The sequence below is a fragment of the Chiloscyllium plagiosum genome, chromosome 9 (assembly GCF_004010195.1).
Source record: "Chiloscyllium plagiosum isolate BGI_BamShark_2017 chromosome 9, ASM401019v2, whole genome shotgun sequence".
Lineage (NCBI taxonomy): Eukaryota > Metazoa > Chordata > Chondrichthyes > Orectolobiformes > Hemiscylliidae > Chiloscyllium > Chiloscyllium plagiosum.
This window is the reverse complement of record NC_057718.1, coordinates 4,229,676-4,254,984: the sequence shown is the minus strand read 5'-3', so window position 1 is coordinate 4,254,984 and position 25,309 is coordinate 4,229,676. Positions and strand designations below refer to the sequence as shown.

The 25,309-nt window shown below is 42.9% G+C and overlaps 1 protein-coding gene across 2 annotated transcripts in view; it reads right to left on the bottom strand.

Moving 5' to 3' along the window:
* Positions 1-23,367, bottom strand: part of LOC122552555 (immunoglobulin kappa light chain-like) — a 39,520-nt gene extending 16,153 nt beyond the window's left edge. The window contains exons 1-2 of one of the 2 annotated variants that reach the window (XM_043695255.1): positions 23,102-23,367; positions 8,298-8,642 (exon numbers count right to left, since the gene is read on the bottom strand). In XM_043695255.1, the coding sequence (XP_043551190.1) occupies positions 8,298-8,642; positions 23,102-23,153 (397 nt within the window). In that variant the 5' untranslated portion in view covers positions 23,154-23,367. The remainder of the gene's footprint in view (positions 1-8,297; positions 8,643-23,101) is intronic. The other variant, XM_043695253.1, reaches the window with a different exon arrangement.
* Between the last annotated feature and the right edge of the window lie 1,942 nt (positions 23,368-25,309).

Below are 25,309 nucleotides of genomic sequence, written 5' to 3'. Positions count from 1 at the left end.
TTTACCTTCGTACCTCCTTTTTCCTCTGCGTATTTCCTTCTTAGTAATCCTCTGTTGCTCTTTAAAAGCTTCCCAGTCCTCAGTTTTCCCACTTATCTTAGCTATGTTATACTTTTTCTCTTTTAACTTTATATGTTTCTTTACTTCCCTCATCAGTCACGGCCGCCCATGCCTCCTCCTGGGATCTTTCTTCCTTTTAGGAATGAACTGATCCTGCAACTTCTGCATTATACACAGAAATATCCGCCATTGTTCCTCCACGGTCATCCCTGCTAAGGTATTGCACCATTGAACTTTGGCCAGCTCCTCCCTCATATCTCCATAATTCCCTTTATTCAACAGAAGTACTGTCACTTCCAATTGTACCCTCTCCCTCTCAAATTGCAGATTGAAGCTTATTGTATTATGGTCACTACTTCCCAATGGCTCCTTCACTTCGAGGTCTCTGACCAATTCTGGTTCGTTACACAATACCAGATCCAGAATTGCCTTCTCCCTGGTCGGCTCCATCACCAGCTGCTCTAAGAATCCATTTCTGAGGCACTCCACAAAGTCTCTTTCTTGTGGCCCAATACCATCCTGATTCTCCCAGTCTACCTGCATGTTAAAATCCCTCATAACAACTGTAGTGACACCTGATTTCAGCTCCTGATTTAACTTACATCTGACATCCAGACTACTGTTTGGGGGCCTGTAGATGACTCCCAAGAGGGTCTTTTTACCCTTGGTATTTTGAAGCTCTATCCACACTGAATATTGCCACATTTTGATGAGAAAGATACTGAAGCCTTCTTTATTTCATTTGAAAAATTGGCTGGGGAGATGGAGTGGTCAGAGAACCTTTGGGTAATGCTAGTTCAGACTAAGCTGGTCAGCAGAGCTAGTGAGATATATGCAGCGCTGTCAGATGAGGGGTCAAGAGATTATGCAGATGCCAAACAGGCTATTTTGAGTGCTTATGAATTGTTACCAGAGGTGTATAGATCGGGGTTCAGAAACATAAAGAAGGAACCAAGTCAGACTTTTGTTAAGTTCAAAAGAATTAAACATTTGGATGAACAGAAAGTTCAGGTAGTGAGAAGACGGCAGAGATGGCAGATGAATATGCATTGGTGTAAGGCAAACTTCCAGTAAGAATTTCATCCTGTGAGGGATAGAAGTTGGGAGGAGAGGAGATCCAACACTACTAAACAGAGTAGAGCACATTAGTAATAGTTTACCACAGGTGAGAATTGAAGCCCAAGAAGGCGAAAAGGAGATGAAGAGCTTCAGGTGTTTCAACTCGGTAAAGTGTCACAATCACATAAAGTCATAGTGCTTGTCGTTAAAGAAAGGCACTGTGGGAAAAGATGTGGTAAAAGAGGCTAAGCCAGTGGTTTTCATGGAAATAGTAAACAAATTCCAAGAAATTCGAGGAGCTGCTGGAGTGTGTACAGCCTATGCAGGGGTTGATTTTTGAGTTAGTACCCGATCTCTATGAAGACTTCATCCCTGTGGGTAAAGTTTACTCAGGAAGAACAGGGGGAGAAGTGAAAGAAGTTATAATGTTGAGAGATATGAGATCTAATCAGTCTCTAAACATTCTCTAATCAGAGGAGATGAATGTATTTGCACTCTTTTTGACATGTTAACTGAAAGAAGAATGGTAATTTGTCAGATAGATGGACAGAAATTTAGCGTTCCCCTGTGTAAGATCAGTTTGGAGAGCCCACTCAAGACTGGGGAAGTTACAATGGGAGTAATTGAAAGTGTCATTTCCAGGAATACCGTTTGTTTTGGGGAATGATTTAGCAGGATCCAAGATAGGAGTGACACCCTTTATTGTGGCGAAACCAAGGGAAGACCAGGGAACTGAGGAGCTAAGAGAAAAATACCCTGGAATTTTTCGAGACTGTGCAGTAACAAGGTCCCACTATCATAAGCCATAGTAAGAAGCAAAAACTAAAGAGAAAGATGAAGCAGTTGAGGTTCAGTCAGTGCACATCCTGTTTGATGTAATGGTGCTGGAAAAAGCTGAATAGGTAGAGGGTCAGGCAGAAGTGTTTAGTCCTGAAAGGTTAATGGAATAACAACAGAAAGACTAGACAATAGATGCATACTTAGTAAAGGAATCAGATTATATTCCTGACAGTATTATCCTGAGATGAAAATTGAGACCACGACAGGTTAGTGCAGAGGAGAATTGGGTGGAAGTGCACCAGGTTGTATTGCAGGTAGCGTACAGTCAGGAAATGTTGCGAGTTGCGCATAAATTACCAGAAGGAGGTCACCTAGGTGTGAAGAAGACAAGGGTAAGATACAAAAGCATTTCTATTGGCCTGGACTGCACAAGGATGTGGTTACGTTCTGCCGTATGTGTTATATGTGCCAAATAGTAGGTAAGCCAGAGGCAGTAATAAAACCACCACATTTGTCGACAATTCCTGTGTTATAATTGATTGTGTAGGTCCCCTCCGGAAAACTAAAAGTGGGAACCAGTGCTTGCTAACCGTAATGGATGTGTCGACCAGATTTCCGGAGGCAATTCAATTTGGAGTGCTTAGCTGACCATACAGCACTTTTAATCAAGTTGTACCATCCTGAATCCCAGGGAGCTTTGGAAAGGTGGCATCAGACCCTGAAGACCATGTTAAGAGCGTACTGTCAGGATTACCCAAATGATTGGGGTAAAGTATCCCAGTTTGCCAGTTGAGCTGCCCCAAATGAATTAAGTCAGTTTACTCTCTTTGAGTTAATTTTGGACATGAAGTGAGAGGGACTTTGAAATTAATTAAAGAAAAATTAACAGGACCATAGTTAGAGATCTCACGCTTGCATTATGTATCTGAGTTGAGGGAGAGATTAAATTGAGTAGGTGCATTAGCTAAACAGCAGCAGAAGAGGTCATAGCATAGAATGAAGCAGATGGCAAATAAGACATCTAAAATTTGGACATTTTCCCATGGGGACAACATATTAAGATTGTTACTAGTAGGAGAAAAAATCAAATTGAGAAAATATCAAATTGAGAAAACATATTAAGTCAGGTAAAGTATCTGGTAAAGATGCCAGACAGAAAGAAAACGTATCAAGTATGTGATGTGAATATATTGAAACCTTATTATGATAGACACGGAGCTGGAAAAACAGGTGTTAGTTACAACCCTGCAGAGTAAGGAATCAAATCCAGATATCATGAAGTTTGATGTGCCTTAAATAATGAGCAAGTCTTTGAGGAGTGGGATAGATTAGTGAACTGTCTGTCTCATGAGCAAAGAGCTTGGTTGAAAGGTTTATTGCAGCAATATGATGACATATGCAAGAATTAGATAGGGAGGACTAATACTGATGTACATGAGGTGGAAGTTGGGAATGCTGGTCCAATAAAACAACACTCCTACAGAATTAATCCTTTCAAAAACACACAGGTCTAGAAGGAAGTGAATGTGATGCTCAACGAAGATATCATCGAACCTGGGTCAGAAAGGTAGAAGTTAGCCGATCATGTTAGTTCCGAAACCTGACAGGACTTAATGATTTTGTGTGTCCTAACGGAAAGTTAATGCCGTAACAAAATCAGACTCATATCCAATGCCATGATTGAAGGACTGTATAGAGAACATTGGACAAGCCAGTTACATCACAATGTTTGACTTATTACGTGGTTATTGGCAGGTACCTTTATCAGAGAGAGCAAAAGAAGTTTCCATGTTTGTCACCCCAAATGGGCTATTTCAATTCAAAGTGATGCCTTTTGGAATTAAGAGCACACCAGTCACATTCCAAAGACTCATGAACAGAGTTATGGCTGGATGAAAGAAAACTGTGCAGTTTATCTGGATGGTGTAGTGATCTTTCGTGAGTCATGGAAAGATGACGTGGTACAGTTGGCAGAGCTCTTTCAACAACTATGAGCAGGAAATCTGGTAGTAAAGTTAAAGCAAACAGACTTCTCAAATCAGAGGTGACGTTCTTGGGACATAACATGGGACATGGAAGGCTGACTCCAAGGAATGTGAAGGTGAAAGCCATCAAGGAATTTCCACGGTCATCCTCAAAGAAAGAGGTGCTTTGATTTTTGGGACAAAGCGGATTCTACTAGGTGTTTGTTCCAACCTTCAGCAGCATGGTGGCACAGCTAACAGATTTACGAATGAAGAACACAAAATTTCGGTGGCGGGAACAATGCCAGGAGACATTTGACAATTTAAAAGCAGTGTTAACACTGCACAAATTGAAGCTACACCAATTTTTTTGAAACCCTTCAAAGTTACAATTGATGCCCTCGATATAGGAGTTGAATCTGTGCTGCTAAAGGAAGATGATGATTGATTTGAATGGCCAGTTGAATTGTTTTCAAAGAAACTCAACACTCACCTGAGAAAATACTCCACCACTGAAAGAGAATTATTGAGCTTGGTACTGGCCTGACAATATTTTAATGTTTCTTTGAAGAACAATGTGTCGGAGACAGTTATGTACATGGATCACAATCCTCTTACATGTTTGGAATGATTTAAAGAAAAAAGGGACTATTTCATCGGAATCTTATGTTACGTACTTTTTATTCACATATTGTATATGTTGGGGGGGGGGGGGGTCATCAAAATGCAGATGCGCTATCACAGATTTAATGGAAAATATGGATAAAATTGGACAGATTCTGATGTTATATGTCTGCACGCAGAAATTAACATAAGCTTAGATTAATGACACATGTTCTTCAGTGAACTGAAGAGAAATCATTGAGTTTTTATGGTGACTCTCAAGCGGAGATCATCACACTGATCCCACAGTGAGTGGATCCAGAGTGTGAGCCAGACTCCCTGAATCTGCTTCAAACCAGTGAAAGGCATTAGACAGGGAGCATCAAGGAAAAGCATGTGGCCACCAGCCACAAGGACTATCTCAGAGAACTCTGGGAAATGGGATCAGTCAACTGCTTTCCCAGTCTTCCCCTCTATCCATCACATCCATGTTTATTCTGTCTTTGCCTGTCTAGCGATATATGCAAGAGGAGTTTATAACAGAGTTAGAATTTTAAACAGTAGAGCGATATGTTGAAGATTTGTAAGTGTTCATGAGTTGGTGTAGTCCATTCATCTGCAATGAGTAGTGATTCTTGTGATGTTCTGGCCACTGGTCAGTGCTCTCTGTGATTTTGGTTCCAAAATAGAGATAAAAGTGGGATTTGCGTGCTTCTTAAAATCGTGACCGTTTGTGATGCCTCCTGGGTGGGTCATGATTTCTAGAGCAATACCAGGGAAGAGGAATAAGGTTAGGGGGCTTGGCCAGGAATGATTTAAAAGAGAAGCAATGAGGATTTGGGTGTGTTATTAGTGAACAAAGCAAGTGAAGGAAGGCGTAAGGTTTGCTTCTGCATTGAAGCCTTGGTTCTAGAACTGGCAAAAGATTTCCTACACATTACAGTGTTTTCATTGATAGCCTTCAAGGAGTTTTCCAAACGCAGGTTAATTGAATTGGTGAATGAACCAAAGGTACCTTTACCTGACAGAGCTGAGAAGGTGCAGACACTTGAGGAACTGGCATGGCACTTTGTTTTAGAGGAAATAAACTGGAAAGGAGGTGATCTGGGGAGAGAAACATTGGAATCCAGTGATACTGAGATCCTCTTATAGCAGCTTGGGTCTGAGGAGAGATGTGAAATGAAAGCACAAGGTGCTGGAGAAACTCTACAGGTCTGGCAGCATCTGTTTTTAGAGAAAGCGAGTTAACATTTCCCACTCTTCTTGCCTGCCATAGGGGTATCAGAGGAATTTACAGCTTAATGATCATCAACTCATCAACTTTCCCCTCTTACCCTAAACCTATCCCCTTTAGTTCTGGACTCCCCAACCCCAGGGAAAAGACTTTGTCTATTTATCCTATCCATGCCCCTCATAATTTTGTAAACCTCTATAAGGTCACCCCTCAGCCTCCGACCCTCAAGGGAAAACAACCCCAGCCTGTTCAGCCTTTCCCTGTAGCTCAGATCCTCCAACTCTGGCAACATCCTTGTAAATCTTTTCCCAAAATGCAGCACCTCGCATTTATCTGAATTAAACTCCATCTGCCACTTCTCAGCCCATTGGCCAATCTGGTCCAGTTCCTGTTGTAATCTGAGGTAACCCCTTTCGCTGTCCACTACACCTCCAATTTTGGTGATATTGCAAACTCACTAACTGTACCTCTTATGCTCGCATCCAACTCATTTATGTAAATGACAAAAAGTAGAGGGCCCAGCACCGATCCTTGTGGCACTCCACTGATCACAGGCCTCCAGTCTGAAGAACAGCCCTCCACCACCACCCTCTATCTTCTACCTTTGAGCCAGTTCTGTATCCAAGTGGCTAGTTTTCCCTATATTCCATGAGATCTAACTTTGCTAATCAGTCTCCCATGGGGAACCTTGTTGACCGCCTTACTGAAGTCCATATAGATCACATCTACTGCTCTGCCCTCATCAATCTTCTTTGTTACTTCTTCAAAGAACTCAATCAAGTTTGTAAGATATGATTTCCTACGCACAAAGCCATGTTGACTATTGCGAGTCAGTCCTTGCCTTTCCAAATACATGTACATCCTGTCCCTCAGGATTCCCTCCAACAACTTGCCCACCACCGAGGTCAGGCTCACTGGTCTATGGTTCACTGACTTGTCTTTACCACCCTTCTTAAACAGTGGCACCACGTTTGCCAACCTCCAGTCTTCTGGCATCTCACCTGTGACTATCGATGATACAAATATCTCAGCAAGAGGCCCAGCAATCACTTCTCTAGCTTCCCACAGAGTTCTTGGGTACACCTGATCAGGTCCTGGGGATTTATCCACCTTTAACCCTTTCAAGACATCCAGCACTTCCTCCTATGTAAAATCTGGACATTTTGGAAGATGTCACCATCTATTTCCCTACGGTCTATATCTTCATATCCTTTTCCACAGTAAATACTGATGCAAAACAGAAACAGCATTTGACCAGTAGTGAAACATGTTGATTTGAAATGATAGAATGGTTGTGCTAATGTCACTGTAAAGCGAAGTCCTACAGAATATCCACTGAAGACACTGAAGGGCCATAAAGTACAGAGCAAGATCAAGGTAATCAGTCTGGTGACTGGACATTTTGAAATAAAAAGAGGGTGACATTTCATCATGATAAGCATCTGCTGTTCAGAATGAAGAGGCAACAGAGCCAAGGATTTCATCAGGATTTCCAGAGATAAGGCTATCAATGATTCCATCTGAGGTTAGAGGACAGATGGACTTAGTCCTGGTCAAGTTTGAGTTTGCAGCATTGTAAGATCCCGGGTCAAATGATGAAATGGTTTCCCTGGAGCTGATTTTGAGTTTCATTGAAACAGTGTTTGAGGTTGAGGTCAGAGTGGGAGTGAGAATTAAAATGAGAGTGAGTGGAAGCACAGCACTGATGGAGGATGTGAGCCTCCACACAACAGGCTACTGGGTATCTGTCTGATCCTCTGTATCATCTCCCATGTCTTGCTGACAGTGCATTGAGGGTAACAATGTGCTTCGTTACTGGAACCTTTTTGTCAACAGATCTCCCCCAGCTTCTTGTCCTCACAAACTTCTCTCCCCCTCCCTGATACCTCTGGTGACTGATGAAAGCCCACAAGTTGGATGAATTGATGTGTGCTGCCTCTCCTTTCTGGACTCCACAATGATCCACTTGGTATTCCCTCTCCATCAGAGTGCTCCATACGGCACAACATTCTTGAGCAAGGTCCACCAAGAAGACATGCTTCAGATTAAGGAGATGAGGACAATGAGATATCACTGACACATTCTCCCCTTGTGTCAAAGGCCATCTGTCAAATGGCTGCCTTGGAGTTCCCACACTGAGAGTGGGCCTTGCTGAACCAGTTAGAGTCCCTGAAGCAGCTAGCTCCCTCCCTCAGGGGGCTGCAGCCCAAAGCCCACTGTCCTTCATGAGTGGAGAAACGCAGAATATCGTGCACCTTACTGAGGAGTGTCCCCCAGACAAACAGACTCACCACAACCACCCCCAGCAAATCAGGAGGGATCATTGGGGTCTAGAGATTTTCATTTACCAAGTGATAAATTGAAACATTCCAACAACAATTAGCCGATAAGAACTGTCTTCACCGTGAAATTTACAATTGCTGATTTTATCTATTGTAAACAATGTGAAGTTTGAGTAAAAAAAATTCTCGGCATTGAAAAAAAATGGAGCCATTTGGTAAAATTGTAACATAAATAATGTACTGTGATCCCTAATCCCAGCCTGTCCATCAACCACACAATCAGAGATCAGTTAGTATCATGTAAACAGGAGTTACCTGTTACAGTCAGCTGGGTTCCATTCCCTCTGATATCTCTCCAAATTTCACAGAAATAGAGACCACTGTCACTGGGCTGCATGTTTGTGATGGTTAGAATGAAGCTGTTACTGTAGGTGTGTCTGGAAGACTGGAATCGCTTAGTGAATCCTGAGCTCTGTTGTGTGTTGTTCCTCGTGTCATGTTTTAAAACCAACTTCTTGTTATTCCCTGGTTGTTTCAGATACCAGTGAACTTCTGTGTCTTTCACTGTGGCATTCTTCATGGTGCACTGTAACCGGGCAGTGTGACCCTTGGTGACACATTTCACACTCGGAGACTGGAGAAGGATTGGGTCATTTGCACCTTTAAGAGAAAATGTGTGAATAAATTAAAATTAGTCTTAAGCCTGTTAAATATCTCAAACATTTAATGAAAACACGTCAGTTCAAGTTACCTTTGGTAATATCTCGACGTATTATCAAGCAGCCTGATCTGGAAGACTCAAGGATTACTTTAATTTGAAGATTAAGATGCAATGTTCAGCTTCCTCCTCATTCACAAACTTGTTGCTTCTCCCTCCCTGATCCCCAGTTACTGCAGAATCCTCCCAGTCTTCTCCCCACATTACCTTCCTATTTCCTAATGACTCAGTCCCTGTTTATTTCTTTTCCACAATCTCCCTGAGCTTCCTTCATCCTTTATAATGCAGCTCACAGAACTAGAGGTTTCTTCAAACCCACTATTATCAAAATCCTCCTCAAACAACTCCCCAGATTCATTTGCATCTCCACTGCTGCTGCAGATAACTCTTCATCTAATCTCCAATCCTACTGCTTCCAAAACAATCTTTTCAAATCCATCCAGTTCAGCTCCCAGCTCACAGCCTTGAGCTTGGATCCTGCTCATCCATTTCTGGAGTCTCTTGCTGGCTCCCAATTCACTGAATTGATCTTCCATCCTCAGATTGTGATTTCCCCAGAGCTTTGTCCTACCCAATCTCTCCAACCTCATCCAGATCTAAAACCTCACAGTTCCTTGCTGCTCCAAAGCTCTTTTCTTTCCCACTCCGAAGTCTCCACTGGTACTCAAGTCTTCAGCTGCCTGAGGCTCTTCTCCAGAACCTGTTCCCCTAATCAGATTTCCCTCCAATTTCCAAATCTTTCTAAACCCAACATTTTGACCAACATGTCTGTCATTTCTCCTCATGTTTGACTTGATGCCTCTGTTGGATTTTGCCCAATGTCTATTTTTGTGAAACACTTTGAGAGCAATTTTGTTAGTCTTGTTACGAAGTTGAAAGCGTGTACTGTACCTTTAAGAGAGAGTGAATGCTGTTCTGTACTGAGAGCTGACAAGGACCCGTCATATGACTAGATAGCAGTCTCTATGGATGTTGAAAATATGTAAAATTTGGCTGTGAAATGGATACCTGAGTTGATTGCTCTTTTGACAACAATCCGAATTGAACAAATCAGTTTAAATTATGCCCCGGGATACTAAAACTTAATTGCGATTGAATTTATTGTTTTGCCAACCTCAGACCAATGAGACAATACAACGTTGGGGATTTAAAAAAGGCAGGCATTATGAAAATTGGAATAGCAACTGCCATCAACACAGATCCAAGAAATTAGGAGACACTCTGTATTGAAGGTTTCTTTTCAGAGGAAACATATTCACAGGAAAAAGAAAGAAAACAACCCAGCTGGAAGAGAACAGATACTGAAAACAACAGGAGCTGTGTGGTTTTGAAATTAAGTTGATGTAATTTTAACGTATGTCTTATTGGAATAGTATGTTGTTATAGAGTTGGAGGCAGGTAATACGCTATTAAGAGAAGGGGGATAGAGTTGTTAATAGTTGTTGTTTAATGTCCACTTTTAGAGATAAAGAATAAATTGATATTATTTTCGTTAAATACTGGAATTTGGAATTCTCTAACTCATATTTAACAGATTAAGCGACAAGTTGAGCTTTTCTAGATGTTTGTTTTAATTAACAGAGGGGTTTGCTGCTGTGTCGTAACAGTTTGGGGCTTGGCTGTAAGATTTGAACAGGTTTAGACAGATCCAGTCTGAAGTTTGGACGATTTGAACTGATTTGGTTTACCAAAGATCTGAGCAGATTTAAACGCTTGCTGATTAGTGTCCAAGATCTTTAAACAAATCTTCGGTGAGATAATTTGTTTATTTTCGGTTACTTGTGGTTGGGTAAATTAAAAATGGGAGAAATGGCTCTTAATATTACTAAAGAAGTTCTGGGGTTTGAAGATGCTTGCTAAATTTGCCAAGAAAGTTTAGGAAATCAAGGGAAGGGCATACTTTTAGAAGTAGCAATTAGAATTGGGTTTAACCAGGGACAAAAGGAGAGCTGAAATTGTACTGGAGTTAGTCAAGCACTTAGCTGTATCAGTGGAACAGACAAGTGCAGTAAAGTTAGAAAAACTTAAATTGAAATTGAGGGAAACGGAGTTAGAAGATAAAGAAAGGGAAAGAAGAACCATAAGAGAAGAAAGAAAGAGAGAAAGAGACAGAGAAGAAAAAGAAAGGGAGAGAGGAAAAAGATAAAAAGTGAGGAAAAAGAAAGAGAAGAGAAAGATAAAAAGTGAGGAAAAAAGAGAGAGAAGGTTCTTAGCTGAGCAAAGAGAGAGAGAGAGAAGGAGAAAATGAAAAAGAGAGAGAATTTGAACTTCAGAAGTTGTGAATTTGCCAGGAAAGTCAAGTTAACAAGGTAAAAACAATGACTGCAGATGCTGGAAACCATTTTCTGGAGTAGAGTGGTGCTGGAAAAGCACAGCAGTTCAGGCAGCATCCGAGGAGCAGGAAAATTCGACGGTTCGGGCAAAAGCTCTTCATTCCTGATGAAGGGCTTTTGCCCGAAATGTTGGATTTTCCTGCTCTTTGGATGCTGCCTGAACTGCTGTGGTTTTTCAGCACCACTCTACTCCAAAGTCAAGTTAACAGGATGGAGATGAAGAGAGAAGGTAGTGATGTATACAAATATGTTGAAATATTGCCGCATTTTGATGAGAAAGTGATCAAAACCTTCTTTATTTCATTTGAAAAATTGGCTGGGGAGATGGAGTGGTCAGAGAAGATTTGTGTAATGCTCACCGTGGGCGGCACGGTGGCACAGTGGTTAGCACTGCTGCCTCACAGCGCCAGAGACCCGGGTTCATTTTCCGCCTCAGGCGACTGACTGTGTGGAGTTTGCACGTTCTCCCCGTGTCTGCGTGGGTTTCCTCCGGGTGCTCCGGTTTCCTCCCACAGTCCAAAGATGTGCAGGTCAGGTGAATTGGCCATACTAAATTGCCCGTAGTGTTAGGTAAGGGGTAAATGTAGGGGTATGGGTGGGTTGTGCTTCGGCGGGTCGGTGTGGACTTGTTGGGCCGAAGGGCCTGTTTCCACACTGTAATGTAATGTAATCTAATTCAGACTAAGCTGGCTGGCTTGCTAAGTGACGTATATGCAGTGCTGTCAGATGAGGGGTCAAGAGATTATGCAGATGCCAAACAGGGTATTTTGAGTGCTTATGATTTAATACCAGAGGTGTATAGATAGGGGTTCAGAAACATAAAGAAGGTACCAGGTCAGTCCTTTGTTAAGTTTGAAAGAATTAAACATAGTCATTTTGATAGATGGATGCAGGTCTTAAAAATAGATAAGACCTATGAGGCTCTAAGGAAGATTATTCTGCAGGGGAATTGAAAAACTCACTTCCAGAGATGATAAGAATTAATTTGGATGAACAGAAAGTTCAGGTAGTGAGAAGAGTGGCAGAGATGGCAGATGAATACGCATTGCTGCATAAGGCAAGCTTCTGGCAAGAATTTCATCCTGTGAGGGATAGAAGTTGGGAGAAGGGGAGATCCGGCACTACAAAACCAAGATTAGAGCACACTGGTAATAGTTTACCACAGGTGAGAAATGAAGCCCAAGAGGGTGATAAGGAGGTGAAAGGCTTCAGGTGTTTTGACTGTGCTACAGTGGGACACATACATTCACAGTGCTGGTGGTTAAAGAAAGGCACTGAGGGAAAAGATGTGGTAAAAGAGGCTAAGCCAGTGGCATTAGTGGAAATAGTAAAGGAAACCTGAAGAAGAGCAGAGGAGCTACAGGAGCCTTGGCAGAGGCTGGATATTGAGTTATTACCCTATCTCTCAAAAGACTTCACCTCTGTGTAAAGTTTACTCAGGAAGAGTAGGGGAATAGGGCAAGAAGTTACAATTTTGAGAGATAGCGGATCTAATCAGTCTTTAATCTTAAGAGATGAACGTAGTTGCCCCCTTTCTGACATGTTATCTGAGAGTGTGGTAATTTGTGGAATAGATGGGCAGAAATTTAGCATTCCCCTGTGAAAGATCAGGCTGGAGAGCCAACTCAAGGCTGGGGTGGGGAAGTAACAGTGGAAGTGATTGACACAGTGTCAGTTCCAGGAATACAGTTGGTTCTTGGGAACAATTTAGCAGGATTCAAGGTGGGAGTGACATCCCTTGTTGTGGAGAAGCCAAAGGAAGACCAGGGAACTGAGGAATTTAAAGAAAAATACCCTAGGATTTTCCTAGACTGTGTAATAACGAGATCCCACTATCATAAGCCACAGTAAGAAGCAAAAACTAAAGAGAAAGATGAAGTAGTTGAGGTTCAGTTAGTGCATGCTCTGTTTGATGTAATGGTGCAGGAAAAACCTGGACAAGCAGAGTCAGGCAGAAGTATTAATTCTGAAAGGCTAATTTGCTTACAACAGAAAGACGAGATAATAAAAGATTTTATATATATATATATATATATATATATATATATTAGATGCATACTCAGAAAAGGAATCAGAATGTATTCCTGAGGGTTATTATCTTAAAGATAAAACCCAAAGATGAAAATGGAGATCGTGGCAGGTTGGTACAGAGGAGAGATGGGTAGAAGTTCACCAGATTGTGTTGCTGGTAGCATACAGACAAGAAGTGATTTGGAAAGCGCACAAATTACCAGAAGGAGGTCACTGAGGTGTGAGGAAGACTCAGGCTAAGGTATGAAAGCATTTCTATTGGCCTGGAATGTACAAGAATATGGTTAAATTTTGCCGAACATGTCATACATGCCAAATGGTAGGCAACTCACAGGCAGTAATAAAACCAGCACCTTTGTTGCCAATTCCTGCATTTGAAGAACATAGAACATAGAAGAATACAGCGCAGTACAGGCCCTTCGGCCCTCGATGTTGCGCCGATCCAAGCCCACCTAACCTACACTAGCCCACTATCCTCCATATGCCTATCCAATGCCCGCTTAAATGCCCATAATGAGGGAGAGTCCACCACTGCTACTGGCAGGGCATTCCATGAACTCACGACTTGCTGAGTAAAGAACCTACCCCTAACATCTGTCCTATACCTACCCCCCCTTAATTTAAAGCTATGCCCCCTTGTAACTTTTCATGCGGGTTATGATTGAATGTGTAGGCCCCCTCTGGAAAACTAAAATTTGGAACCAGTACTTGCTAACCATAATGGATGTGTCTACCAGATTTCTGGAGGCAATTCCATTACAGAATATAAATGCGAAAAAGGTGGTAGAGGAGTTAGTATCTTTTTTCATGTGGTGTGGGCTACCCAGAGAGATTAGGCCAGACCAAGGGTCAAATCTTATGCTTGGCTGTTTAATGAAATCATGCTTAGCTTAGGCATGTCGCACTTTTAATCGCGTGCGTACAATCCTGAATCCCAGGGAGCTTTGGAAAGATGGCATCAGACCCTGAGGATTACTCAAATGATTGGGATAAAGGTATCCCATTCGTATTGTTTGCCATTAGAGATGCCCCAAATGAATTGACTCAGTTTGCTCCCTTTGAGTTAATATTTGGACATGAAGTGCGAGGTCCTTTGAAATTATTTAAAGAAAACATTACAGGACCGAAATTGGAGATCTTACACTTGGATTATGTATCTGAGGTGAGGGAGACATTAAATCAGGTAAGAGAGTGAACTAAACTGCAGCAGAAGAGGGTGCAGCATAGAATGAAGCAGGTGGCAAATAAAATTTTGAAAACTCAGACATTTTCCCATGGAGATGATATGTTAGTTGTGTACCAGCAGTAGATAAAGATGCCGGAGAGGAAAAATCTATATTGGGTATGTCGTAAAAGACGTTGAAACTTTAGGGTAATAGACAGGAAACTGGAGAAGCAGGTTTTAGTTACTGCCACACAGAGAGGAATCAAATCCAGATGTCATGGAGTTTGATGTGTCTCAAAATATGTTAAATAATGAGCAAGTCTTTGAGGAGTGGCATTGATTAGTGAACTGTCTATCTCAGGAGCAAAGAGCCCAGTTTGTTGCAGCAGTATGAGGACGTATGCAGGAATGGGGAGGACTAATATTGTTGGGCATGAGGTGAAAGAAGGGAATGTTGTTCCAATAAAACAACACCAATTCAGACTTAATCCTTTCAAAGCCACACAGGTCTAGGAGCAAGTGAACAAAGATGTCATCAAACCCGAATCAGAGGGATTAAAGATAGCCGCTCGTCTTAGTTTGCAAACCTGACTGGACTCAATGATTTTGTGTGGACTATCAGAAAATCTATGCTGTAACAAAATTGGACTCATACCCAATACCACAATTGGAGGGCTGTAACGAGAACATTGAACAAGCCAGTTACATCACAACATTTGACTTACTGCATGGAAATTGGCAGGTACCTTTATTAGAAAGAGCAAAAGAAGTTTCCATGTTTGTCACCTCAAATGGGCTATATCAATTCAAAGCGATGCCTTTTGGAATGAAGAACACACCAGCCACATTCCAAAGTCTCATGAACAGAGTTGTGGCTGGATGAAAGTAAACTGTGCTGTTTAGCTGGATGATGTAGCGATCGTTAGTGAGTCATGGAAAGATCGCGTAGTACAACAAGCAGAGCTTTTTGAACGATTACGAGAAGCAAAACAGGTAATAAACTTAAAGAAAACAGAATTCGCGAAGGCAGAGGTGACATTCTTGGGACATAACATGGGTCATGGAAGGCTGACCCCAAGGAATATGAAGATGAAAGCCATTGAGGAATTTCCACAACCATCCTCAAAGAAAAAGGTGCTTCGATTTTTGGGGCAAAGCGGATTTTACCGGATGTGTGTTCCAATCTACAGCAGCATGGTGGCACCGCTAACAGATTTACTAATGAACACAAATTTTTGGTGGCGGGAACAATGCCAGGAGGCATTTGACAATTTAAAAGTAGTATTAACCACGGCACCAGTTTTAGCTACACCAAATTTTTTAAAACCCTTCAAAGTTGCATTTGATGCTAGCGATATAAGAGTTGGAGCTGTACTGCTACAGGAAGTCGATGATGGAATTGAATGGCCAGTTAGATACTTTTCAAAGAAATTTGACATTCACAGAGAAAATAATGTACCACTGAAAGAGGATTATTGAGTTTGGTACTGGCCTTACAACATTTTAATGTTTATGTGATGAACAATGTGTCGGAGCCAGATGTGTACATGGATCACAATCCTCTAACATTCTTGGAATGATTTAAAGTCAAAACTGTGAGACTGTTTCATTGGAGTCTTATATTACAGACTTTTAATTTACATATTGTAAATGTTGTAGATCATAACAATGTGATAGCAGATGCGTTATCGCAGATTTAAAGGAAAAAGTATAGGTCAAATTGGACAGATTGCAGCATGTATGTGTGCAGAAATTTTTATGAACTTAGAATAATGACCCATGTACTTCCGTGAATTGAGGAGAAATCATTGAGTCTTCACGATGACTCTCAAGGGGACATCCATCACACTGATCCAACAGTGAGTGGATCCAGAGTGTAAGGCAGACTCCCTGAATCTGCTTGAAACCAGTGAAAGTCATTAGAGAGCGAACATCAAGGAACAGCATGTCCCCCCCCCCCAGTCACAAGGACTATCTCAGAGAACTCTTGGAAATGGGACCAGCCAACTGCTTTCCCAGTCTTCCCCTCCATCCATCACATCCATGTTTATTCTGTCTTTGCCTATCTAGCGATGTATGCAAGAGGTGTTTAAAACAGAGTTAGAATATTAAACAGTAGAGCGATATGTTGAAGGTGGGCAGTACGGTGGCACAGTGGTTAGCACTGCGGCCTCGCAGCGCCAGAGACCTGGGTTCAATTCCCGCCTCAGGCGACTGACTGTGTGGAGTTTGCACGTTCTCCCCGTGTCTGCGTGGGTTTCCTCCGGGTGCTCCGGTTTCCTCCCACAATCCAAAAATGTGCAGGTCAGGTGAATTGGCCATGCTAAATTGCCCGTAGTGTTAGATAAGGGGCAAATGTAGGGATATGGGTGGGTTGCGCTTCGGCGGGTCGGTGTGGACTTGTTGGGCCGAAGGGCCTGTTTCCACACTGTAAAGTAATCTAATCTAATGTTTGTAAGTGTTTATGGGTAGCTGCCATCCATTCATCTGCAATGAGTAGTGATTCTCGTGATGTTCTGGCACCTGCCGAGTGCTCTCTGTGAATTTGGTTCCAAAAAAGAGGTAAAAGTGGGATTTGCGTGCTTCTTAAAATCGTGACCATTTGTGATGCCTCCTGGATTAGTGTGTCATGATTTCTAGAGCAATACCAGGGAAGAGGAATAAGGTTAGGGGGCTTGGCCAGGAATGATTTAAAAGAGAAGCAATGAGGATTTGGGTGTGTTATTAGTGAACAAAGCAAGTGAAGGAAGGCGTAAGGTTTGCTTCTGCATTGAAGTCTTGGCTCTGGAACTGGCAAAAGATTTCCTACACATTACAGTGTTTTCAATGATAGTCTTCAAGGAACTTTCCAAACCCACATTGATTGAATTGGTGAATGAACCAAAGGCACCTTTACCTGACAGAGCTGAGAAGGTGCAGGCATTTGAGGAACTGGCATGGCACTTTATTTTAGAGAAAATAAACTGGAAAGGAGGTGATCTGGTGAGAGAAACGTTGGAATCCAGTGATACTGAGATCCTCTTATAGCAGCTTGAATCTGACGAAAGATGTGAAATGAAAGCACAAGGTGCTGGAGAAACTCCACAGGTCTGGCAGCATCTGTTTTTAGAGAAAGCGAGTTAACATTTCCCACTCTTCCTGCCTGCCATAGGGGTATCAGAGGGATTTACAGCTTAATGATCATCAACACATTTGGCCTCATTATGAATTTATCTTCCTTGGCCATTGGTCCTGGAGTGGGACTTGATCCAAGGGTGTCTGATTCAGATGCAAGGACTCATTGTGTATTTAGGCTCAACTTGTATCAGCCCTTTGTTCCCGTCCAGTTGGAGTTCTGTGGCAGTTGCAATCATCATGTTATTAAAAAGGACAGAGAGCCATTGAGGACGATGCAAAATAGCTCTGCCAGCATGAAAACAGATCCATGAAGTTATTTGTAACACGGAAAGATAATAGACAATAGAATTATCAATAGACAATAGGTTTAGGAGTAGGCCATTCTGCCCTTTGAGCCTGCACCACCATTCAATATGATCATGGCTGATCATCCTTAATCAGTATCCTGTTCCTGCCTTATCTCCATAACCCTTGATTCCACAATCCTTGAGAGCTCTATCCAATTCTTTCTTAAATGAATCCAGAGACTGGGCGTCCACTGCCCTCTGGGGCAGAGCATTTCACACAGCCACCACTCTCTGGGTGAAGAAGTTTCTCCTCATCTCAGTCATAAAGAAGTTCAGGGAATGAAGAAGTTCAGGGAATTCTTACATCACCATGCCGTTATGATCCCAGCAGGTGACAACTCTGGATAAGACAGAACTCAAAATGAAATCGGGCCCAATAGATTGTGTTTCTTTTAGCTGAATTGTTGGTAATTCTCTGAATCAAGACACACAAGCCTGTTGATTGTCTTTTCAACAACAAATAGGAATTTATTTCACAATATAAAAGAAAAATGACAATAAATCAATTCAATTTTTTATCGAAATGTAGAAAACAGTTTAAAAGATCTAAAATCCAGAGTAAAGCAAATTCTGATTTGTTAATATCCTTAAGGGAAAGAAACAGCCACCCTTACCAGGCCTGGCATACATGTGACTCCAGGCCCACATCAATGTGGTTGACTCTAAACTGCCCTCTGCCCTCATTTGACTGGGTATTTAGTGCTGGCCAAGCCAGCCCAATGCTCTCATCCCATGATTTAAATAAAAATCCCCTCCCCACTCCTTGACTTGCTCCCCTCTTTGAGGAGAAAGTGAGAACTGCAGATACTGGAGATCAGATTTTGCCTGAAACATTGATTCTCCTGCTCCTCGGATGTTGCCTGACCTTTTGCTTTTCTAGCACTACAGTCTCAACTCTTGCTCTCCTCTTCCTGCACTCCACATTGGAACCCTTTCCCACCTGGCACACTTGCACCTGTCACCCTAACCCTGTCCTAGTTGGTATCCTGCTGAGCTGGCACTCATCCCTGGCATCCTATTTACTCCATCCCTATACCAGTCTGCCTCCCTACCCTCCCAACACTGAACCCTCACACTTACCTGACATCCTTAAATTTTAACAACAACTGCTAAAGTGACTGCCTGTGATTCTTTAAATTTCGACCTCACATTGCATTGAAGGTTTCCTTTTAATTGCAGAAGGTGGCAGTTGACAGCTGTTTGCCTTCCTGTGATATTCTGTGCTCCACAAAAACTGTCAGAATAGAAATACGGCTCTACATTTCTGAAGGAGTCCTGATTCCAGATATGTGACCAGTAACAGCTCCATCTGACAATCAGAAAGCCGCAGCTCAGTGACACCAATACCTTAATTTATGAGATTTGGGGAAAGTCTTTGTGAAACGGAGTGGTAATTGGAGAGAGATTGCCACTCAGTGGAAATTCCAACCCGTTGAGATTAGACTTTTTGCATTTATGGTGTCCCTGACTTCTCTTGTCAGCCATGGTTGCCTCATCCTTCCCTTAGTATGTTCCTTCTTCCTTGGGATGAATTTCTGCTGTGCCTCCCAAATTACACCCAGAAACACCTGCTATTGCAGTTCCGCTGTCTTCCCTGCTGGACTCCCTTCCAATCAACTCTGGCCAGCTCCTCCCTCATGTCTTTGTCTTAATCTTTGCTCAATTGTAAACCTGTTACATGTGATTCAATTATCTCCTTTTCAAACTGCCATGTGAATTCGATCATCTCACGGTCACCGGTTCCTTGGGATTCTTTGACCTTAAACTCCTGAATCAACTCTCATTACATCTGTACTACACCGTCTGAGAGACACAGGAATGAGGGCTTGAGGGCTGCAACAATTGGGAGGATCCACTTCGGGGCCAGGGTGGAGTTGAGGATGGGGAATAGTAAATGGTTTCCTGTCGTGGATGGGCTGAATCTCCAAACGAAGAGCAGGGTGAGCTCAGCCAGGATCACTGCAGCTCCCGCTAGCCCTAAGGTGCAAACATCAATGACCTTTCCTCCATCAATAGGTCAGAAATGGGAATGTTCACCAATGATTGTACAATGTTCAGCACCATTTGCGACTCCTCTGACACTGAAGCAGTCCATGTTGAAATGCAGCAAGGTTTGGACAATATCCAGGTTTGGGCTGACGTGTGATAAGTAAAACTGACAGGCAGTGAGCCCCATCTCGAATAAGAGGCAATCTCATTGTTGTTCCTTAACATTCAAAGGTATCACCATGACACAATCCCGCACTATCAATATCGAGGAGTTATCAATGACACAGAAATGTATCTGCACTCATCATATAAACACAGGGGCTACGAGAGCAGGTCAGAGCCTAGGTATCCTGCAGTAAGTAACTGATCTGACTCCTCAAAGATTGTCCACCACCTGCAACCCACAATCAGGAGTGTGGTGGATGACTTGCCTGGATGGGTGCAGTGACAACAACTCCCAAGAAGCTTGACACCATCCAGGCTGAAGCAACCCTTTGATTGGTATCATATTCACAAATGTCCATACCATTACCGACGCGCAAACACAACAGTGTGCACACTCTGACACAGAGCTCCCTGCCCTGAGAGAGACACTGGGCAGGAGAAGGTCAGCTCCAGGAACACAGTGACAGATACACTTTCTTCTGGAAGGGGACACTTAGGAAGAACATAACTCCATGGAGATGGAGTAGGGGGGAGAGGATGCTGACTGAGAATGTGACAAGCAAAGGAAAGGGAGGGAATGGGTTCACAATCTGTAGGAGTTGAACTCAGTATTGAGCTCAAAGTTGTAAATGAGAATTTCTGGGGAAAGGTCACTGGAGCTGAAACATCAGCTTTAACTCATCTCTACAGATGCTGCCAGATCTGTGGAGCTTTTCCAGCAAATTCTGTTTCTGATTTCCAGCATCCACAGTAACTTTGGTTTTTATCAGATTTCCTCTCATCTACCTTCTCTCCAGAGAGAATAGCCCCAACATCTTCAATCTGTCCTTGTCGCTGAATTTCCTCATCCTTCGAACCATTTTCATAAATCACCTTTACACTCATTCTCCAAAGCAGTCATATCCTAACTGCACACAATACTTCAGCTGGGAATGAACAAGGGTCTTGTATAAGTTCCACAGCAGCTCCCTGCCCTTGTACAGACGGACGGAGAGTGAGGTTAATAAAGCAGGCAGTGTCCTCGGAGTGTGCAGGAAGTGATTGACAAGAATGATTCGAGGAATGAGGAACTTCAGGGATGAGGAAAGATTGAAGATGTTAGGAACTTTCTCTGTGGAGAGAAGGCAGCTGAGAGGAAATCTGATTGAGATTTTCAAAATCATGAGCAGGCTGGACAGAGTAGATAGAGAGAAGATGTTTTTGCCTGTAAAAGGAACAAGAACAAGAGGGGCATAGATTTAAAGTGATCTGCAAACGAAGGAAATGTGATCCGGCCTGGAACTGTGGTGGAGGCAGGTTCACCTGAGCCTTTCAAGAGGAGATTTGTTGCTGATTTGGACTGAAACGGTCTGCAGGGATACAGGGAAAACAAAGGAGATTGGCACGAGGTAACGATGATCGTTTGAAGAGCTGGTACAGACACAATGGGCAGGATGGCCTCCTTCTGTGCTGTAACAATTCTCTGATTCTGCTCTTTCCCCTTGAGTCTACATTCGTTCCCATCCCCATATCATCCTGGCCCTGATCCACATAGCTCCCTCCACCCATTGTCCAAGCTCCTGTTTCTGGAACGTTCAATAACTCCCCACCCCCTGAAACCATTTGCTACCACAGCCCTAAAATTCAATTCATCTACATTTCACTCCTCCTATCTCAAATATCCAGTATCCAGTGCCTCAGTCTAACCCAATGAGCCTACTGTAGAATGCACAGACCTACCAATGAGACCTATCCCTCTCCCACCATAGTTGACTGGAAATCACATACCTCCACATGATCTGCTTTAATTTCAACAAGGTCTTTGAGAAGGTGCAACACCAGAGGCTGCCAAATAATGTCATAGCCCATAGTGTTAGGAGCAAGGTACTGGCATGGATTGGGATTGACTGGCTGGCAGAAGGCAGAGAGTAAAGGTAAAGGATGTTAACCAGTGACTAATGGAGTCCCATTAGTGTCAGTCTGGGGTCTAGAGATGTTCATGTTATACATTATTGATATGGTCATTGCAACTGAGGGCACTGCTGCTAAGGTTGCAGATGACACAAAGCTATATGGTGGGACAGGTAGTGTTGAAGAAGTGAGGAGGCTGCAGATTGATGTGGACAGGCTAAAAGGGTGAGCGAAGACGTGGTGGATCGAATACAGTGTTGGAAAGAGTGAGGTTATGCACTTTGGTAGGTAGAATAGATGCGTAGACCACCTTTTAAGAAGGGAACGGCTTCAGAAATCTAAAGCTGAAAGGGATTTTATAATCCTAGTTCAGGATTCTCTCAAGGTTAACATTCAGGTTCAGTTTATGGTTAGGAAGGCAAATGCAGTGTTGGCGTTCATTTCAAGAGGGATGGAATACAAGAGCAGGGGTGTAGTGTTGAGGGTACACAAGGCACTGGTCAGACTGCATTTGGAATATTGCAAACAGTTTCAACAATGTACTTTAGGAAAGATATGTTGGCATTTGAGGGACTTGGTCAGAGCAATTCAGGTTTACATCTTGTTTGTTTGACGACTCAGAGTCACTCAGAAGGGCTGGGTAAACGTCCTAGTGCCTTCTGAATCATCTCTTTTGGGTTATTAAGACAATTCCCCAGTTTCTAACAATTGCTTCAAGGCATTGCCCCCCCCCCCCCCCCGCCCCCTGTATAAGTGAAAGAAGGAGACTCACAAGAGTATCGCAGAGTCACATTGTGTATTGAGGAGTCTATTTGATGGATAGATATTGAAGGTTCATTTACTTGACCATAATGTGGTTATTTTTAGAGGTTCAGTGCTTCAGTCAGAATCTTTGTGCAGAGTTGACAGACATGGGAGTCCGGTAGTGGGACAACTGGACAGCATTATTCAGTGTCACATCAGTCCGGTAGTGGGCGGCACGGTGGCACAGTGGTTAGCACTGCTGCCTCGCAGCGCCAGAGACCCGGGTTCAATTCCCGACTCAGGCGACTGACTGTGTGGAGTTTGCACGTTCTCCCCGTGTCTGCGTGGGTTTCCTCCGGGTGCGGGTAAATGTAGGGGTATGGGTGGGTTTCGCTTTGGCGGGTCGGTGTGGACTTGTTGGGCCGAAGGGCCTGTTTCCACACTGTAATCTAATCTAATCTAATCTCACACTGTATGTTGCCATTGCACTGTGAGAAAACCCAATTTCACCTTAAGTAGGAAATTATGAATTACAAAATACCGACTTCAATACCAGCACACAATCCAAAAATGAAACTCAAACAAGAACTCAATGGAAACAATTCCAAGCATTTACTTACCCACAGCGACAGAGAGCATTAGGGATAAGATGAAGAATTTCAGGAAAAACATTCCTAATAAAAGTGTTTTTTCAATTGCTGTCCTTTCTCAGACTTGCGTTGCAGTATCTCTGTAACTTGGAGTGGCGTGAGGTCTTTGCTTAAAGTATAGCACAGATAGAGGAAGGAGGAAGTGGGCTGGACAAAAATGAAGAAATTTGCTGGAAATATACTGACACATTTCAGATCAACACTGAGGCTATGCTTCCTGTTTCTCTCCATCTCTCCGGATGCAAGTGAGCTGCTGAGGTGTGAGGTTGAGCTCCACAGTGAATAATTTCAGCATTACAGGCACAGTACTAGCAGCAAAGTGGTGTCCACGTTGTGTCCATTCATATCCCTGACATGAACTGTGTCTCTGATAGGAACTATCCCGCAAGGTAACCTTGTCTCCTACAGGAACCATGAAGATTGAGATTTGTCACAGGTTTCTGCCTTTCTCCAATCAGGATCCTTCACAGAAATAGCAGCCCAAGGGGAAATTAACATGTATGAGAGGAGACTGCTAATTGGGTTGAATGTGGATTCTGATTGGTGGAAGTGTTGCCACACACATTCTGATTTCATTGTTGGGTGGCTGAAGAGTGAAGTATGAGGCCACAACTTTCTAATAATTGCTTCAAAATCTTTTTTTAAATAATGAATTCAGCATTACAATCATTTAAAGCAATAGGGAGCAGGGTATTTGGAGATAGCTGATTCCCTTTGATAACATCGAATCTACATTGCAATAATTAATCAATAAAATCTTCACTGAACAAGAAATGTTGGCCACAGCTCAACCTGAAAATAGTTGCAGATAATTCCCCTTTAAACTTCCCAGAATCTTCCATTTCATCTGTTGTTGGATTTGATATTCAAATAAATCTCCTGAAATCTGTTCATTCTTTTCTGGGACAGGGGTGTCACTGGCTGAGCCAGCATTTATTGTTTGTCCCTTGCCCCATTGAGAAATTAGGGGTGAGCTGCCTTCTTGAACCACTGCAGTCCATATGGTGAAGGTGGACCCACAATACCCTTAGGGAGGGAATTCCAGGATTTTGACTCAGTCACACTGAAAGAACGCAATTGAGTTCCAAGTCAGGATGGTGATTGGTGTTCCCATGTGACTGCTGTGCTTGACCTTCTAGGTGGAAGTGGCCGTGAGGTTTGAAGGTGATGTCTGAGGACCTTTGTTGATGTTCTGCAGTGCATCTTGCAGATAATACACACTGCGGCTACTGAGTGTCGGTGGCTGAGGGAGTGGATGCTTCTGGATGTGGTGATAATCGAGAGAGATCGATGGGTGACCTTGTAGAGGTTTATAAACAATGAGAGTTATAGGTAAGGTGAATGAGCGGTCTCTTTTCTGTAGAGTGGGGGATTTCGGGCATATCGTTAAGGTGTGGAGTGAAATATTTAAAAACAACATGAGGACCAACTTGTTTTTTACACAGAAAGTGCTTCATGTGTGGAATGAACTTCCAGTGGAAGTGATAGATGCAGGTACAGTTGCAATGTTTAAAAGACATTTGGCTAAGTACATGAATAAGAAATGTTATGAGGGACCTGGGTGAAGTGCAGAGGGGTGGGACTAGTTTAGATTGGAATTATTGTTGGCGTGGACTGGTTGGACTGCGTATGTGTTTCCATGCTGTATAACCCTATGACTGTACGTGGGCTGCTTTCTCCTGGATGGCATCAAACATCTTGAGTATTGTTGTACCCATCCAGGCAAGTGGGGAGCATTCTATCACTTTCCTGTTGTGTACCTTGTAGGTAGTGGACAAGCTTTGGGAGAAAGTGAGGACTGCAGATGCTGGAGATCAGATTCAAAAAGTGTGCGGGAAAAGCACAGCCGGTCAGGCAGCATCCGAAGAGCAGGCGAGTCAGTGTTTCGAGCATAACCCCGACATCAGGAATGGGGGGCGGGAGGTTGGTGGGAACCAAAGGGGCTGAGAGATAAATGGCAAGGTAATGGAGCTCGGGCGAAGGGAGCTGGGATTGCGAAAGGTTGATGAGGGTGGTTGGGTGATGGTGATAGGTTGGAACGGAGGGTGGAGCAGATTGATGAGAAGGAAGATAGACAGGTAGGGCATTTCAAGAGGGTCATGCTGAGTTGGAGGGTTGTATCTGTGATAAGGTAGGGGAAGGTGAGTTGAGGAGTTGTTGAAATCGACATGGGATCAA